At 57.4% G+C, this 15,525-nt stretch overlaps 1 protein-coding gene across 5 annotated transcripts in view; it reads left to right on the forward strand.

The window, feature by feature from the left end:
- PDE9A (phosphodiesterase 9A) overlaps positions 1 to 15,525 on the forward strand; it is an 87,356-nt gene that overhangs the window by 11,982 nt on the left and 59,849 nt on the right. For all 5 annotated transcript variants that reach the window (XM_055313762.1, XM_055313760.1, XM_055313763.1 and 2 more), the window contains exons 2-3: positions 10,646 to 10,716; positions 11,710 to 11,787. In XM_055313762.1, coding sequence (XP_055169737.1) covers positions 10,646 to 10,716; positions 11,710 to 11,787 — 149 coding nt within the window. The remainder of the gene's footprint in view (positions 1 to 10,645; positions 10,717 to 11,709; positions 11,788 to 15,525) is intronic.

Below are 15,525 nucleotides of genomic sequence, written 5' to 3' on the forward strand. Positions count from 1 at the left end.
TGCCCGCCCCTGCTCCAGCCCGAGCCCACAGCAGCTCTTCTGGGCGGCAAGGGGACGGGTCTCCCCCTGGAACCCACACCCCACCCCCGGGCTCTCCGGGGGTTTGCTCCCACTCGTCATAGGCACGCTCCACGCATCCCACAGCTGCAGGGGCTCCTGTCCCGAGTGCAGCCTGAGAGCAGAGGCCGGGGCCCGGGGGCACCAGCTCCTGGGGCTGCTGCAGCCCCCTCCCACTCATCGGCACAACGGAGACAGCACAGATTTATGGTCTCGCGGTTCTGGAGGCCAGAGTCCGGGCTCCGCATCCCCGGCCCCGAAATCAGGGCCCTGTGGGGCCCTCGCTGCCCTGCGGCCTCCAGCGGGAAGCCAGTCCTTGCTTCCCCCACCTCCGGGGGCTGTCAGCACATCCCCGGCCCCAGCGTCTTCGGGACTCTTACCCCGTCTTCACACCGTCCGTCGTCTTGTGTGTCACCTCCCCCTCTGCCGCCTTGTCAGTTTTTGACTTCATTTAAGCCCCCGCCCCCCTCCATAATCTGGGCTAATCTCCTCCCGGGATCCTTCATCTGGTCCTGTCTGCAGACACTTTGCCACGTAAGGTGGGGAAGGGGGCTACAGGGCCTGAGGCATGCAGATCTGCGGGTTTCTGGCCTCTGGGCCTCACTCCCTGTCCCCAAGGCTCCTCCCGTAGTGGCTGTCCCCTCGCGGTGTCATGGGTCTGGAGGCGGCGAGGGGTGCAGAGAGCCCATCGCGCGGTCCCTTCACCTGCAGCCCCGGTGCACCTTGCTGCTGGCCTCCGGTGGCCCGGTGCGTGTTGACGTCACCGCGTCCCCTGCCTGCCGGCTGGCTGCACACAAACCAAAGCTTCCATGTCTCTCGACTCCCACACCAAGTTTTGCTTCATCTCATTGGAGTTAAAACATGCCGTGCTGAGCAACGGTGCCCCCCAAGGCCTTTCCCCTCATAGACGTTTCCTGAGGGCCTCCCGCGTGCCGGAGCAGAGAGAGGATGCTTGATAAAGAGACGGGTCTTGGGAGGCCATGGCATGCCACAGGTCACTAGCTGAACCCCCTGCCCCCCACTCCCTCCTCCGCCATCGCCCTGGTTGCTTACCCAGCAGCCTAGGCCGGGCAGACCAGGGTTTGCATCTGGCACTGCTGTAGGGCCAGCTGCATGATCCTGACGCCCAGATTCCACATCTAAAATGGGGACGGCACCTGCCTAGCAGACACCTGTACAGCGCCCACAACATAGCACACACCTTTGTAAGGACTCTATAGAGCCGCCCGGCGTCTGCCGCATGTTGCAGATGCAGGGAGTGTGCAATACAGAATTGCCCGCGGCCCCAGGGTGCGCGAGTACCAGAGCTGGGGGTGGGGCCAGGAAGGCTGGCTTTGGGTTCCGTGACCCACAGTTCAGACTTCAGGGGAAGTGGGGTGTGATGGTCACTCCAGCCGCTCGGGCTCAGTGCAGACACCGCCCCGTGGGGGCTCACGGTGCCTCCAAGCAGGTGGGGCTGACATTACCCCCAGCTTGAGGAGGGATGGGCTCTGCAAGGGTCTCCCCCCGGCCTTGTGTTTGCCCCCAAACTAACTCTCCTACAATTCCAGGAGGCTTTGTACGTGTGCTGCATCCGAGCTCCGCACGGTGGCCTCCACATCTCACGGCGGTCACCCCCCACCGTCAGTTCCTCCCTGCTCCCTCGCTGACCATCAATCACCTCCCTGCTGGATGCTCACGCGTACGCTCCCTGCTCATCGCTGCTCACTCGCTGTGTGACTTTGGAAACCCTCTGAGCCTTAACATCTGCAGAATGGGAAGAATGATACCCACCTTCACGGCATGCTTTGACGTTCAAAGATCATGTGCGTCCTTCACCAAATGATGGCCAAGAAAGGAAAGGGGAACATATCACACACACACACACACACACACACACACACACACACACACACATGTGCGTGCGTTTTCAAGTCAGGATCCAAAGCAGGCCCAGGCACCGTGTGTGTTTGTTGTCTTCTTAAGTCTCTTTCTACCCACGTCTACCCAAGTCTCTTTCTACCCAAGTCTCTTTCTACCCTTTCCATTCCTTCCATTTATTTGGTGAAGCATACATACTATTTCTGATCCTCAAAGCATGCCCTGAAGACCCCGATACAGACATACAGAGATAGAGAGATGATCTAGGGATAGAGAGGTGTGGGTGTACATGTAGAAGGGTGGGGGGAGCTGGGATGCAGACCCGCTTCTGGGTGGGCAGGTGGGAGGTGTGGCTCTGCTGTTGCTGACGCTCGAGCATTTCCAACATATGGGACTTCTCTTCTTGAAGATTCTGTTTATTTATCTATTTGAGAGAGAGAGAGAGAGCGAGAGAGAGAGATTGCATGCACCTGCTGTGGGGAGGGGCAGAGTGAGAGAGAGAGAGAAAGAGAGAGAGACTCCTCAAGCAGGCTCCATGCCCAGTGTGGAGCCCAACGTGGGGCTCGGTGTTACAACCCTGACATCATGACCTGAGCCAGAGTCATGAGTCAGGAGCTTAACAGCCTGAGCCACAGAGGCGCCCCTGGAACCTCTCTTCTTTAGAAGAATGTATGCACTGAGTCTGGCCCATGGTAATAAAGGGTACTTTGGGCTATTATTTCATATTCTTTGCAAACGCAGTGACCAGAAAAATACCTCCTGACTCGGAAAGGGAAATGAGGCCTAATGCAGAGTTTATTTTAGCGATTGCCTGCCTGGCGATTAACTGTAATCCATTCTGACTGTGACGTTTTCCTTAAGTGTTCCTAAAACAAGGAGCAAAACAGGGTGATTAATGTGCTCAAGTTTGTGTGTCTCTGAAATTTATAATTAGAGGTGAATTGCAGATGGATTGCAGTTGCGCGTAGACGGAGAGGTAGATAGCCTACAATCTTTTCCTCAGTGTCACGCATTTATTTCTTGAGTATTTAAAAACATAAAATGTGGGATGTTGGTCTTGGTCTCTTTTTAGCCTGTCTTCTATATTAAACACTTGTGATTCTTGGGCACTAATAAGCCAATGGAAATTTCCCTTTTAACTTCCCCTGAGATAGAAAAGTTGCAATTCCACAGATGGGTTGTAATTTGACTGTTCTCTGGGCTGGTCAGGTGGAGTTCTAACTCCTGGGGCTGGGGCGTGAGATCCAGACTGAAATGCTCTGGTTTGCTTCGAGGGCAGACAAAGCCTTATAAGAGTTTATAGAAGTGTATGTAAAACCCTGGTAGATTATAAAAGCCAGAGAAAATGAATCACGGCTTGATAGACGAAAGATAAGGAATTTGAATTGGCTTATTTTCCTCTGGGAGGGGAGCCTAAGTCAATATTTGTTCCAAGCATGCCATCGGAAATACCAGCGATTGGAAAACAAGGCAAACAGAGAATGCACATGCCATTACGGGCCAGTGACAGCAGCAGAGAGGCCTAGAGACCACCCCTGCTGCCCTTGCAGACCTCCACCAGGGCTCTCCTGCCAGCCCGTCTCTGGGCTTAGACCGGGGGGCGAGGGTCTGAGTTTGCATATGTGGGACCACACTGGCCAGGCCAGCTTCTTCTCTCTGTGGCTTAGAGTCCTCATCCATGACAGGGTGATGATGACACCAAGCTTATGCGGTTCTTATGAGGAACCGGGCTCACAGGGCTTATAAGGCACTTGGCTTAGGTTCTGGCCCAGGCATAGGCCCAATCCTATTAGGTGGTGGTGATGGCAGAAGTGGTGGTGCTGTGGTGATGTTGGTGATGGTGGAGATGGTGGTGGAGGTGGTGGTGGTGTATTGGTGTTGATGATGGTAGAGGTGATGGTGGTGGTGGAGGAGGTCATGGTGGAGGTTGTGGTGGAGGTGGTGACAGTGTATTGGTGTTGATGATGGCAGAGGTGATGCTGGTGGTGGAGGAGGTTGTGGTGGAGGTGGTGGTGGAGATGGTGGTGATGTGTTGATGCTGGTGATGGTAGAGGCCATGGTGGGTGTGGTGGTAGAGGTGATGACAGAGGTGACAGTGGTGTGGTGATGCTGTAGTGGAGGAGATCATGGTGGAGGCAGTGGTGGTGGCCCTGGCATCAGTAGTGGTGTAATATAAACCATCAGATGCAAATTTCAGCCTCAGCTCCTCTGGACAGGAGGATGGTTGGGCACTGGTGCTCCCCTGATGGACACATCCAGTGCCCAGTGGGATGAGAAGGTTCTGCCCATGGGGACCTCATCTTCCAGAGACCGCCTTCCATGTTCACTGGAAGAGAAAATGAACACTAAACAAGAGCGAGGTCCAGTTGATCATTGAGTCTATCAAAGTTTTGTTTGTTTTGAACTCCTACCTGGTGATTCTATTAACGAATCAACACATACTTGAGTTGATGTGGCCCCAGTTTGTGTCGCAGCTTGGATAGAGTTGAATGTGATTGACAATTGATACGGGGCTAGCGGAGCAATAGAGTGTGCGTTGTGACAGATTCCCAAGATAACTCGTCCTTCTGGCCCACGCTCTACTGAAATGGGAATGCCCACACGTGGACGTCAAAGCTGGTGCCCTTGATGCACCACTCTGGTTAGTGAAAACGGCCTTAGAGGGGGTCGAGAGAAGCCTCCGCATCCCCAGCCCAGGAAGGGGCTTCAGGGGGCCCCTCCTGTAATCACAGGAGCCACAGGACTTAGCACTTAGTGTGTAGCAGGCCCTCTGTGTGTCCTGATGACCCCTCCTAACATTCCGTAGGCAAAGGAGAATTGCCCTCATCCTGCAGGAGAGTCAGAGCCTCAGAGCAGCTAAGAAATGGGCTCTTAGTTGAGCTGGTAAGGGGAGAGGCTGGAACTGAACTCACATCTCTGATTCCTCCCATCCTGCATGCGCCTAGAGCAGTGCACAACGCCAGCGGCCGGCCAGGGGTGATCCAGGGGATGTGAGACAGCTGGAATGGCACAGGCTCCGGACAGACTGGGACCTGCTGGTTCAGACAGAGCCAGCTCAGAGCAGCAGCTCACTCAGCTGACGGTCCTCGTTGCCAGCCCTCCTCTGCCCTCATGGCCGAAGAGGCAGTGCTGCGATTTGCACAATGTTAGCAGCCAAACGCCTCCCCGCCTCACCTAGATCTCACACGCAGCCCTAACATGTGAAGGTTATATGAAGAGTTCAGCGACGTGTGTCAGTACCCGGTTGTTCTACAGGTTCAAATCCATAGTGCCCACTGCAGAATTAATGGGAACAGAATAGGGTCCTTGCGTGGACACCACTGTTGGAACCTGGGAGCTCGGGGTGGCTCCTGCGGGCTCCCAGCCTGAGCCTCAGGTAGGTTCACTGCATTTTTGGCCCCCAAAAACGCTGCCTGAGGAGCGCGGCCTGCGTGGACAAGCCTGCATGCCTGGGCTGTGGGGCCCTACAAATCGGGGGCCAGGACTGGGTCTTAAGACAGTAGTCCTGGGCAGCCTCTCTGGTACCAACCGAGTGGGCCTGACCCCAAAGATAACGTGTCCCCCCTCAAATCATTGATATTTAGGTCATTAGAGCCAAGGGTTTGCTCTGTAATTATGTCTAAAGGAATTTAAGCCGATCTACTCACAGAAAGGAAATCTGAGCCTGGAGCTGCACCCCCAGGTCCCAGCGCAGCTCTGGTCAACCAGGATGCCCCCCTTTGGGAGTCAGCTGTGGCTCCCCCACCTGAGCAGCGCTCAGCCGGCCTGCTGGCCCCGACCCCCCGGGGCCCCTGCCCAGCCTCCTGACAAACAGGCCCGGGCCCCCACACCCTTCCTGGTCCCCAGAAACCCCACATCAGCAGGGTCTGAGGGGTGCTCAGATAAGCTCTGGAGCTGAGAAACTCTTTACCTGGAAAGCCTGGCCCATGGGGAGCGAGGCCTGGCTTGGTCTCAGGCACTCAGAACACCTGCCGAGGGCAGGAGCACCTCCCGGCCAGTCCCCCCAGCCCCCGGGAATGGGGAGCTGCATGGGGTCACTCCAGGCCCTGAGTTTCTTTCATTTGCTGGGCCCGTGTACCCGTGGCCAGCTCAGAGGCACGGACCCCCTCCTTGCTCCATCCCCGGAGGCACCTGGCCTCGTTCTCTGCTCTGGATTCCTCGTCTGCCACCCCCTGGCTGTCTCTGCGACCCCCCACTTCTATGCTCTCCTGAGGCCACCCCCTCACCACCCTGTACCCCCTCCCCTTGCTGGGAGCTATTTAAATCCTGGGTTTTGTCCTCTGGTTAATTTCCTCATCTGCTTGGCTTCATGCCAAAGAATATTCTTTCCAAATAAAAAACGGCGAAGACTGTTTTCTCCCTCATAAGAATTCCATGGACATGCCGTGCAGCGTGCTACCGGGAGGGGAGGTTCGGAAGCAAGTTCTGTTATCAATTATGAACCTCGGCTTCTAGATCTGGATCACTCTCTTCTTGCTTATAAAAGTCCTGCATATTCATCATCGAATATTTGAGAAATGCGGAACGTATAAAAAGAAAAGAAAAGAATCCATCATCACGCCCGCAGACGTTTCGGGACCTCTCCTGGTTTCTCGTGTGTGCGTGTGTGTGTGTGTGTGTGTGTGTGTGTGTGTTTTACATAATTTATTTTATCCTGATCACTTCACTCAGCGTCACATCAGCAGTACTTTCCCATGTAGCATTAGGGAGTCTTCAAAAAACAGAATTTTAGTGCCAGGATAATGTTCCATCATGGAGACATCCTAAAATGTAACCGTTCTATCGTCGATGGGATGTTTAGCTTAATTTTATTTCTGGGCAAACAGTCATGCAAGGGGACCCGTCCCCCCGTGGCCGAGCATCTTTGCTTATGGAGCGGCAGCGTGGTCCAGGGGTTTGGCTCGCTGCAAACACGAGCTCACTGGTGGAAAGTGCCCGAATGGAGCCCGGCACTTCGTAAATGGTCTTATTATTATGTTTGCTGTTAGTATTTCCTGAAGAGCGATCCCTGGAAAAGGCATTCTGGCTCAGAGGCCTTGCACCGGGGCCGTGTGGATGAGCATTCTGGGCCGGGCACCCCCTCGCCTCCCCCACCCCGCCACCCAGAGCTATATCACGTAAACGCTTGGAGATAATTATAGATTCCCGTGGGGTTGTAAGAAATAACGGAGACAGAACAACGTACCCTTTGCTCCGTGTCCCCTATGGTAACGTCTTGCAAAATTACGGTATCTTGACAGCGAGACGAGCCACCAGCTTACTCAAATCTCACCCGCTGGACTGTGCGTGTCTGAGTGTGGATATCATCACACGTACGGGTCCCCGCAGCCCCCACCACGGTCACAGGATGGAACAGTCCTTCCCCATCTAGAACCCTCCCACCTGCTTCCCCCACCCTCCTGCCCTCACTCACCCCGTCCCTGACCCCCAGCTAGCGCTAATCTCCATTTCTCCAGTTTTGTCATTTCGGGAATGTCATTATAAATGGCCTCGCCCGGTATGGAACGTTTTGGGGTCGGTCAGCGTTTATCCACTCGGCGTCGATCCCTTGAGAGCCATCCGGTTGTCGTGCGGATCGATCATTCCTTTCCCTTTCCCTTGCTGAGTGGTGTTCTGGGACGTGCACAGACCCCCGCGTGTCTGACACTCCCCCGTTGAAGGACATCGGTTGCTTCCAGATTTGGGCCGCCCATCACTTTTCCACTACTGTCCGTTTGCTTTCCTCCTCCCGTCTTCCAAGAGGTCCGAATGGCTGTTTGCAGAAGTCGTACCCTGGTTTTGGTTGGGCGGAGATTTCCGACGTCAGCGTGACATTCGTAACTAATAGCGTCATCATCCATGACAAGAGCAAACGCACGTATGGTGAAGCGTTCACGCCGAGGTGGGAGACGTCGGGGGAGGGGGGCTGAGATCAGGAGCCGGGGCGGACAGAGCAAGGAGGGGGCCGGCAGGGAACGTCCTGGAAGCGTCCGGTTCTGATGGACCAGAGGAAGGAGCACGGGGCGGGGTCCCCGCGTGGCGGAGCAGAGCTCGCCGGTCGCCCTGCGGGAAGGGCAGCTTGATGCACGGGACAGCACCCTCTTCCCTTCTTCCCTTCCGTCCCCAGCGGTGTGGTGTCTACAGACCTGGCTCCGCTTCTTCAGCGGGAGCCACATAAAATCACTCGGTGGGGGCCACGCTACGGAAGAATTATAACGAGGACAATTTTGCTTGAGATTCGTCACTCCGAGTTCCAAGCAGCTCTGTGAAAATTGTTGCTAAGGCAATTGAGTGAGGAGCTCGCAGGCGGCGAGCACAGTAACAGCGAGACAATGAACGTGAGGGCTTGTTTCCCAACAGCCGGCCCCAAACGCGCGACACGTCTGACACAGCTAGTTTCCTCATGATTTTGAGAGCTGCGGCAGACGAGCTCTGTGATTTCCGAAGATAACCGGTGCCACCCCGGGCCGCCGGCTTCGTGAGATGGTCCCCGTGGTGGTGAAGGTGGTGGCTGACCTCGCGGAGGAGGTGCCCGGGACGCCTGCACGGAGCCCCCCACCCCCTGCCCGGTCCCTAGTCCCCTCCCGGCATTTTCGTCTTCCTCAGCTTGCACAACTCGACCCGAACCTCAATTGCCACTTGGTTATTCGTCCAGGGGGCAGCGGGTGTCTTTCCCCCTGGGGCTCCAAGGTGGCCCTTCCCAGCGGAGTCGCGGGCTGGCCCGTAGCTGGTGGCCGAGGCTTCGGGCAGGTGTCCGGGGCGAACAGAGCCCTCTGTCCCCGTTCCTGCCTGGTCCACAGAAGAGCAGCTTGAAACAGAAAGAAGCTTGCCTGGGGTCGTGGAGGCGAGAGGCAGAGCGTCAGGGGCCCCCAGGCGCCGGGTCCCACACCGTCACCCCGACTGCTACAGCTGAGAGCCCACGCCCTGGAGCGGGCCTCCTGCCATCAGGCCTCCCAGAGCCGCGGGGAAGCAGCAGTGCCCGAAGACGCTGGAGAGAAGTAACCTCAGAGGTGACCGCCCCCCACGGCCACCGCAAGCTGGCACAGGACCCCCAGTAGCCGTGGGGAGCTGCTGGGCACGCGAGCCCCTCAGGAGCAGCGACCTCTTTAAGCCGGGGCGCCCCCTCTCCTGGTGCGAGGGGGCCCACCTGGGAGCAGGACCGAGAGGGACCTTCTGCGGCCAGGCAGGGAGGAGCTCGGTGCTCGCCACAGCCACCCCGCTCTGCCGGGGGGACCCCACACCTCTCAGTGCCGGCTGCTAACCGGGGAGCCTGGGAAACACCAGATGCAGGTTCCCAGGCCCCAGCCCAGGCTCTCGGCATCCCCGAGCCGGGTCCAGAAGTCGGCCTTCTTGCACCCAGACCCACACTCCGAGGAGCGTCCTCTCAGCAGGGCTCCGGGAGACTCCACTCCCCCCTGCAAACCCTCCGCCTCCGCCCACCGCCGCCCTTCCCTGGGGTCGGCAAGGAGCCCAGTCAACCTGCACCACGTGGAAATGAGCTTCCCAGAGGCTCACGAGGAGAAAGTCCGAAGCAGAGCCATGCGGGGGGGGTGAACGGCCAGGACCCCAGACCCAGCCCGCCTGCCCCTCCCCTCCCCTCCCCCGGCGCAGCCAGAGAAGCTGAGGCACCAACTACGCGCTCAGGCCTGCGCCAGGCCCCTGGGGAAGCGCCGTCCGCAGTACACATGGTGCCGCCAGGCACATGGTTAGGTGGGAAAGCGGGGGCTCTGGGCGCCCACCCTCCCCAGGCCTGCTGCTCGCCCACGCAGGGACGAGGGGGGGCAGTCAGCCAGGGAAACGTGAAAGGCAGCCGTCTCCCAGGGTGGAAATGGGGGGCCTTGGTGTGGACTGCCCAGGCCCCGTCAGAGGGGAGATCAGACCTCTCGCTGTACGTGAGGCCCCTCCCAGGGAGGGATCCCGAGCAGAGATGCACGGTCGGGACCCCTGGATGGAAGACGCTGACGTAGTCACATTTCTCTTGGTCCCCAGCGCTGGATCCCCAGGCGCGGTGCACCTGCCCCCCTCCAAGGTTGCTTTACTGTGGATACCACCGGCCGCTTCGGGCTTTCCCATTGTGATGCGTCCTGGATTTGGTCCTACAGCCTCAGCCCCCCGAAGCCCAAAACGGCAATCTCTCCTCTTAAACCAATGATCTTTGAAGAGATTTGGGTGGGGGGAGGGGCCCGGGCGGCTCAATCAGTCCAACTCTGGATTCCGGCTCAGGTCATGATCTCGGGGTCGTGGGGCTCTGCGCTCACGGGGAGTCTGCTTGGGATTCTCTCTCTCTCTCCCTCTGTCCCTCGCCCCACTTGCACACTTGCTCTCTCGCTCTCTCTCTAAAGTAAATAAAGATATATCTTTAAAATAAATAAATAAAAAGATTTTTTTTTGTTTTTTCACATAACGGCCCCCAAGAGTCATTAGAGACTCTCCATGATGGGGGCTCATGAAGCCAAGGGTGTCGATCTGTGCGTCAGACGCCTCCGATGGTGGCTCTGCGGCAGCACCGTCACGGGCAGGTGTGTTTCCTGGAGTCTCCACGGATGGACTAAATGAAAAGATGGACATAAAATTAAAAAAAAAAAAAAGATGGACATGGGCATTCCTGTGCCCACAGCTACGTCGTCTCCTTTTTATGATAAACCTACAGGTTGGGCTGGAGAGAAAGCTCGCGGACCCTGATGTCCCCATGGAAACCACATACCCCCTCTCGCCCTCCCGTCACCGCCCTGTCGCTCGTGTCTTGCAGGTGGTCTTCAGCAAGTACTGCAACTCCAGTGACATCATGGACCTGTTCTGCATCGCCACCGGCCTGCCTCGGTGAGTGGGCCAGCAGGGCGCCCCCGTCCCTGCCCCCGCCGCCACCGCCGAGCCTCCAGGGCCGGTTCCCCTGGAGGGGAAGGTGCCAGGGAAGGCAGGAGGAGCCCCGGGTCGGAGGGATGACGGGTGTGCCAGGGCGCGGCGGGCTCCCCTCGCACGTGGGAGCCCTTTCCCATCAGTGAACGAGAGCCTGCAGGTTTGTGCCCCAGCCGTCCCCCTACCTGCCGACAGGTACCGCTCTGTGTGTGCGGGAATCCCAGGGGTGGAATTAGGCAGAAACTACCATCTTAAAAGCATTTCCCCCCCACCTTGTATTTATTTTTTTTTTGCTTTTGAAGAAAAGGCCAAAGGAGGGTGGTTGTGTTTTGACTTTGGCCACCCCAGGCCCAAACGATCCAGCAGGTGAGATTTTCTATCTCAGGGGTCGGGGGGGGGGGGGTGCCGCAGAGCAACGTCTGGGAAGACGGACGTTCAGAAAGTAGTTGAAAAGGCCCGTAACCCCCTCATAGAATCGTCACGGTTCCGTAAGAGTTATTTCCCCAAATCAGTAGCCTGTTCGAGTGCGGGATTTGGGGGTCACCCCCAGTGCACTCTGCCGGAGACCAGACAGGCTTCAGTGATGTGGCCAAGGCTGCCCTGCTCAGCGGAGGCTCTGGGGACGAGAGGCCGGGGGGAGACTCAGTTTCCCTGCTCGAAAGTGCTTCCTAGGAGACGTCCCCCGCTTCCCAGGCTCCCACGGGCAGCAAGCCCAGGGCAAGCCCAGCTCACCGTTGGCCGTTGGCCGACATCAGCCCCCCTCCGTCCATCCCAACTCCGCAGCTTGACTTCCTCCGATTCCCATTTTAAATTACTTAAAAATGGACAAAGCCCTTGGCACGATGCACGGCCACCTGTGTGCGTGCGCATGCGGTGCCGGGTCCTGGGGCGGGCAGGCCCAGTACCCGTGCTGTGGTCCCCTCGGGCACAGGGACGCTGACGCCGTGTGTCTTCCAGGAACACGACCATCTCCCTGCTGACCGCGGATGACGCCATGGTGTCCATCGACCCCACCATGCCCGCCAATTCCGAACGGTAAGCCGGGGCCTCGCCGACACCTTTCTGCACACGTGGGACGGGCTCCTCTTGGTTTACTGCTGTAGGGAAATCTGAATTTAAACCAAAGGTGGGGTGAGGGTGGGAGAGGCCGTGAGGGAGGCTTGTACCTTTGTGACCGGTCACTTCCCAAGAGAATCACAAGTGCAGGCGTGCTCGGGGGCCCTTCTGAGGGCTCGCTCTCAACAAGAGTCCCTGGGGAGGGACGGAGGGGAAACTGAGGCCCAGGAGGCCAGTGAGGAGCAGTGGAGCAAGGCCCCAGGGCCGCACGCTGACTGCCCTGCTGCCCTCGCCGGGAGGCTCCCTGACCACAGCCCGGGGGTGGTGTGCTGAGCACTGGGCCAGGGCCCCCTCCCCAGGTCAGGTCTTGGCGGCCCCCAGCAAGGCCTCATCTGCTCTGTCCTCTCCAATCCTACTGCCTGAGGTTGTCTGTTCCAGTACAATCAGTCCCTCCAACCCAGCGACTTCCAGCGCCACCTCGGATTAAAACCACCAGTTCAAGGAGTTTCTGGGAGAGTTTAGGGCTCACCAGGTGATGATTCCAGTGTGCAGCCCGGGCAAGGGCCACTGATGGGAGGTTTAGAAACTATAAGGAAATGCTCTTGCCCCCGGCCTGGTGCTCACCAGAGGGTCATGTCCACCAAACGTGGGGTATTTCCTTCCTGGGAGGTGCCGGATAAATCTTGTTTCTTCCCAGCAAACAGTAGCCAAGTCGCCGCCCGTGCATGCGGTCAGCCTGTCTCTCCAGCCTCCACTTCTGGAGGAGACGTTCGTGGCCTCAGCGGGGCCTCGTCCCCTGCTCGTCTCCCTGGCTGCAGATTCGGAAGCCAGCCCACGGGAAGGGGGTGGTGCTGGTATCCCCCGCCACACGCTCACAGGAGAGGCTCTCCGGGGTCCCTGCTCCAAATTCCAAGGGCTCATGCCTGAGACCCTGGGTGCTGATCAGAGGCGGGGTCCCAGGGGCCCATCTCTGAGGCCTGTACTTCTGGGCCCATTTCAAACCAAGTGTCATGACCTCCTGATTCTCCCTTCAAAACACTTCTCCCGCACCCCCTTTTTTTTAAAAAAGATTTTGTTTATTTATTCATGAGAGACCCAGAAAGAGAGGCAGAGACACAGGCAGAGGGAGAAGCAGGCTCCATGCAGGGGGCCCGATGTGGGACTCGATCCCGGGGATCACGACCTGAGCTGAAGGCAGACACTCAACCCCTGAGCCACCCAGGTGTCCCAAAACACTTCTCCCCTTCACGCCTTCTCAGATGGTCCCAGCCAGCGTCTAGTTCAGACCGTATCTTCTTATCTGGGCTTCTCGGCACCCTCCTGGTTTGACTCTGGGTGCCAGCACAGCTTCAGCCCGGGGCTCCCCGGCACAGCGTTCTTCAGGGGCCCAGTGGCCACGAGATGTTGTCCAGACTCCCCCCCCCCCCAGAACATCTGGCCCCAATCCACCTTAACACACGTCTCCAAGTCCCCACACCAGTCCGAGCGCTCCCCACTGCCACGCACCATCTGAATTTCTATCCTTTTCCGTCAGAGGGGCTCTCGTCAAGCCACCTGCCAGATGGCTTCTGCTCTTTCGGAGCTGGTAGGAAAGATCACTGTGATTGCTGCCCAACCCTGAGCCCTCGTGACCGACAGATATGCAGAGACACGGCCCACCCGTGTTCAGGGAATGCCAGCTGGAACCCTGAGCTGCTGATCCCCCTCTTTCTGGGCAGGGGAACATTCCGGATCCCACGGTGTCCACCCTGTGACAGTCCTATCCCTTCCATTTCCACCAACACTGCATCAAGACCCTCCTCTAAGGAGACAAACAGATGCTTCAAGGAGACAAACAGATGCTTCAACAGCGTGAGAAAGCGTCAGGGGAGCTCAGCAAGTCGATGAGGCTGACGTGCTGGGAGGACTTCACTGCTCGGCGCTCAGCACTGCGCTTGGGGCTGTGAGAACTGCTGCTCGCTGACTGCCTTCCCTCAACCCCCACAGACCCTCTGCTCCAGCCCAAGCCGGTGATGCCACCGTGCATCCCCAGCTCTCCACGTAGGGCCACACTTCAAACCCACACAGATTCGAAATAAGGTGTCGCTGCATCTGCCAGTGTGACGAAGTCTCCAGGGGGAGCAACCCCTACTTCCAAATAACCAACTTCCAGAAGATCTTTGGAAGCAGGGCCTTTTTCCTGAGGGGCAGCAGGGTCCTCACAGGTGTGGACTCACTGCTGGACACTATGCCAGGGGGGAAATCCCTGGGGGGACTTGTGCACCCATCACCCAGGATCACCAGGTCATCACCCAGAATCACCAAGCCATCACCCAGGATCACCAGGCCATCACCCAGAATCACCAAGCCATCACCCAGGATCACCAGGCCATCACTCAAGATCACCAGGCCTTCACCCAGATCACCAAGCCATCACCCGGATGGATCACCAAGACTTCACCCAGGATCACCAGACCATCACCCAGGATCACCAGACCATCACCCAGGATCACCAAGCCATCACCCGGATCACCAAGGCATCACCCAGGATCAACAGGCCATGACCCGGGATCACCAAGCCATCACCCAGGATCACCAAGCCATCACCCAGGATCACCAGGCCATCACCCAGATCACCAAGCCATCACCTGGATCACCAAGCCATCACCCAGGATCACCAGGCCATCACCCAGATCACCAAGCCATCACCCAGATCACCAAGACTTCACCCAGGATCACCAGACCATCACCCAGGATCACCAGACCATCACCCAGGATCACCAGGCCTTCACCCAGAATCACCAAGCCATCACCCGGGATCACCAAGCCATCACCCAGGATCACCAGGCCTTCACCCAGGATCACCAGGCCTTCACCCAGGATCACCGGGCTGTGTGTTTCTTACTCTACACTTTCCTAGCGTTTGCAGCTGTTAGAGTTTTCCTCGTGCCCAAGCCTGTTACAGCACAGGTATCCCATGGATCCCTGTGAACAGTCTGGTACGTACCAGCCTCTCTGGACTTTCTGTGCTCGTTCTCTCGGTGTCACTTAGACTGTAACTTGTGCTGTCAGCCTACCGGGGGGGTCGTGGGCATCGCCTCAGGCCAATACTTGCACGTCGATCTCGTCTTTGACAACCGAGTGACCATCCGTGGCACAGCTGATTGATCCTCAGCACCCAGTTGAGGGGGCCAGGGAAATTCTAGAGCTCAGCTGCTCAACCAGTGCACCTGTACCCGCCCTTTCATTGTATTTGAACGTGGAATGTCAGTTCCGTGAGTACAGGAGCACTTTTGTCTTGTTTGATCACCTGAAGCTAGTTCCGCTCAGTGACCAATTTATTGAATGAACGAACAAATGGATGACGAGGACACATGACAGCGTGAGGGCATCTCCGTGTGCCAGCGTTTCATCCGATACCTTGGTTCGTAAATTCATGTGCTGAGTCAAAGGACTATGCGTCTTCATTTTTTTCAACTACTTTTTTTTAAGATTTTATTATTTATTTGAGAGAGAGAGATGGTGAGAGAGAAAACACGAGTAGGAGGCAGAAGGAGAAGCAGGCTCCCCGCTGAGCAGGGAGCCTGATGTGGGGCTGGGTCCCAGGACCCTGAGTCGAAGGCAGACGCTTCACCGACGGAGTCCCCCCTCACCAGGCACCCCGGATTATGCATCTTCACATTAAGTAGTCCTGCCAAGATGACTTTCCCCAAGACCGATGCCGTAGCATCGCCGTCT

This window comes from Nyctereutes procyonoides, unplaced genomic scaffold (genome assembly GCF_905146905.1).
Source record: "Nyctereutes procyonoides isolate TBG_1078 unplaced genomic scaffold, NYPRO_anot_genome, whole genome shotgun sequence".
NCBI classification, from domain to species: domain Eukaryota; kingdom Metazoa; phylum Chordata; class Mammalia; order Carnivora; family Canidae; genus Nyctereutes; species Nyctereutes procyonoides.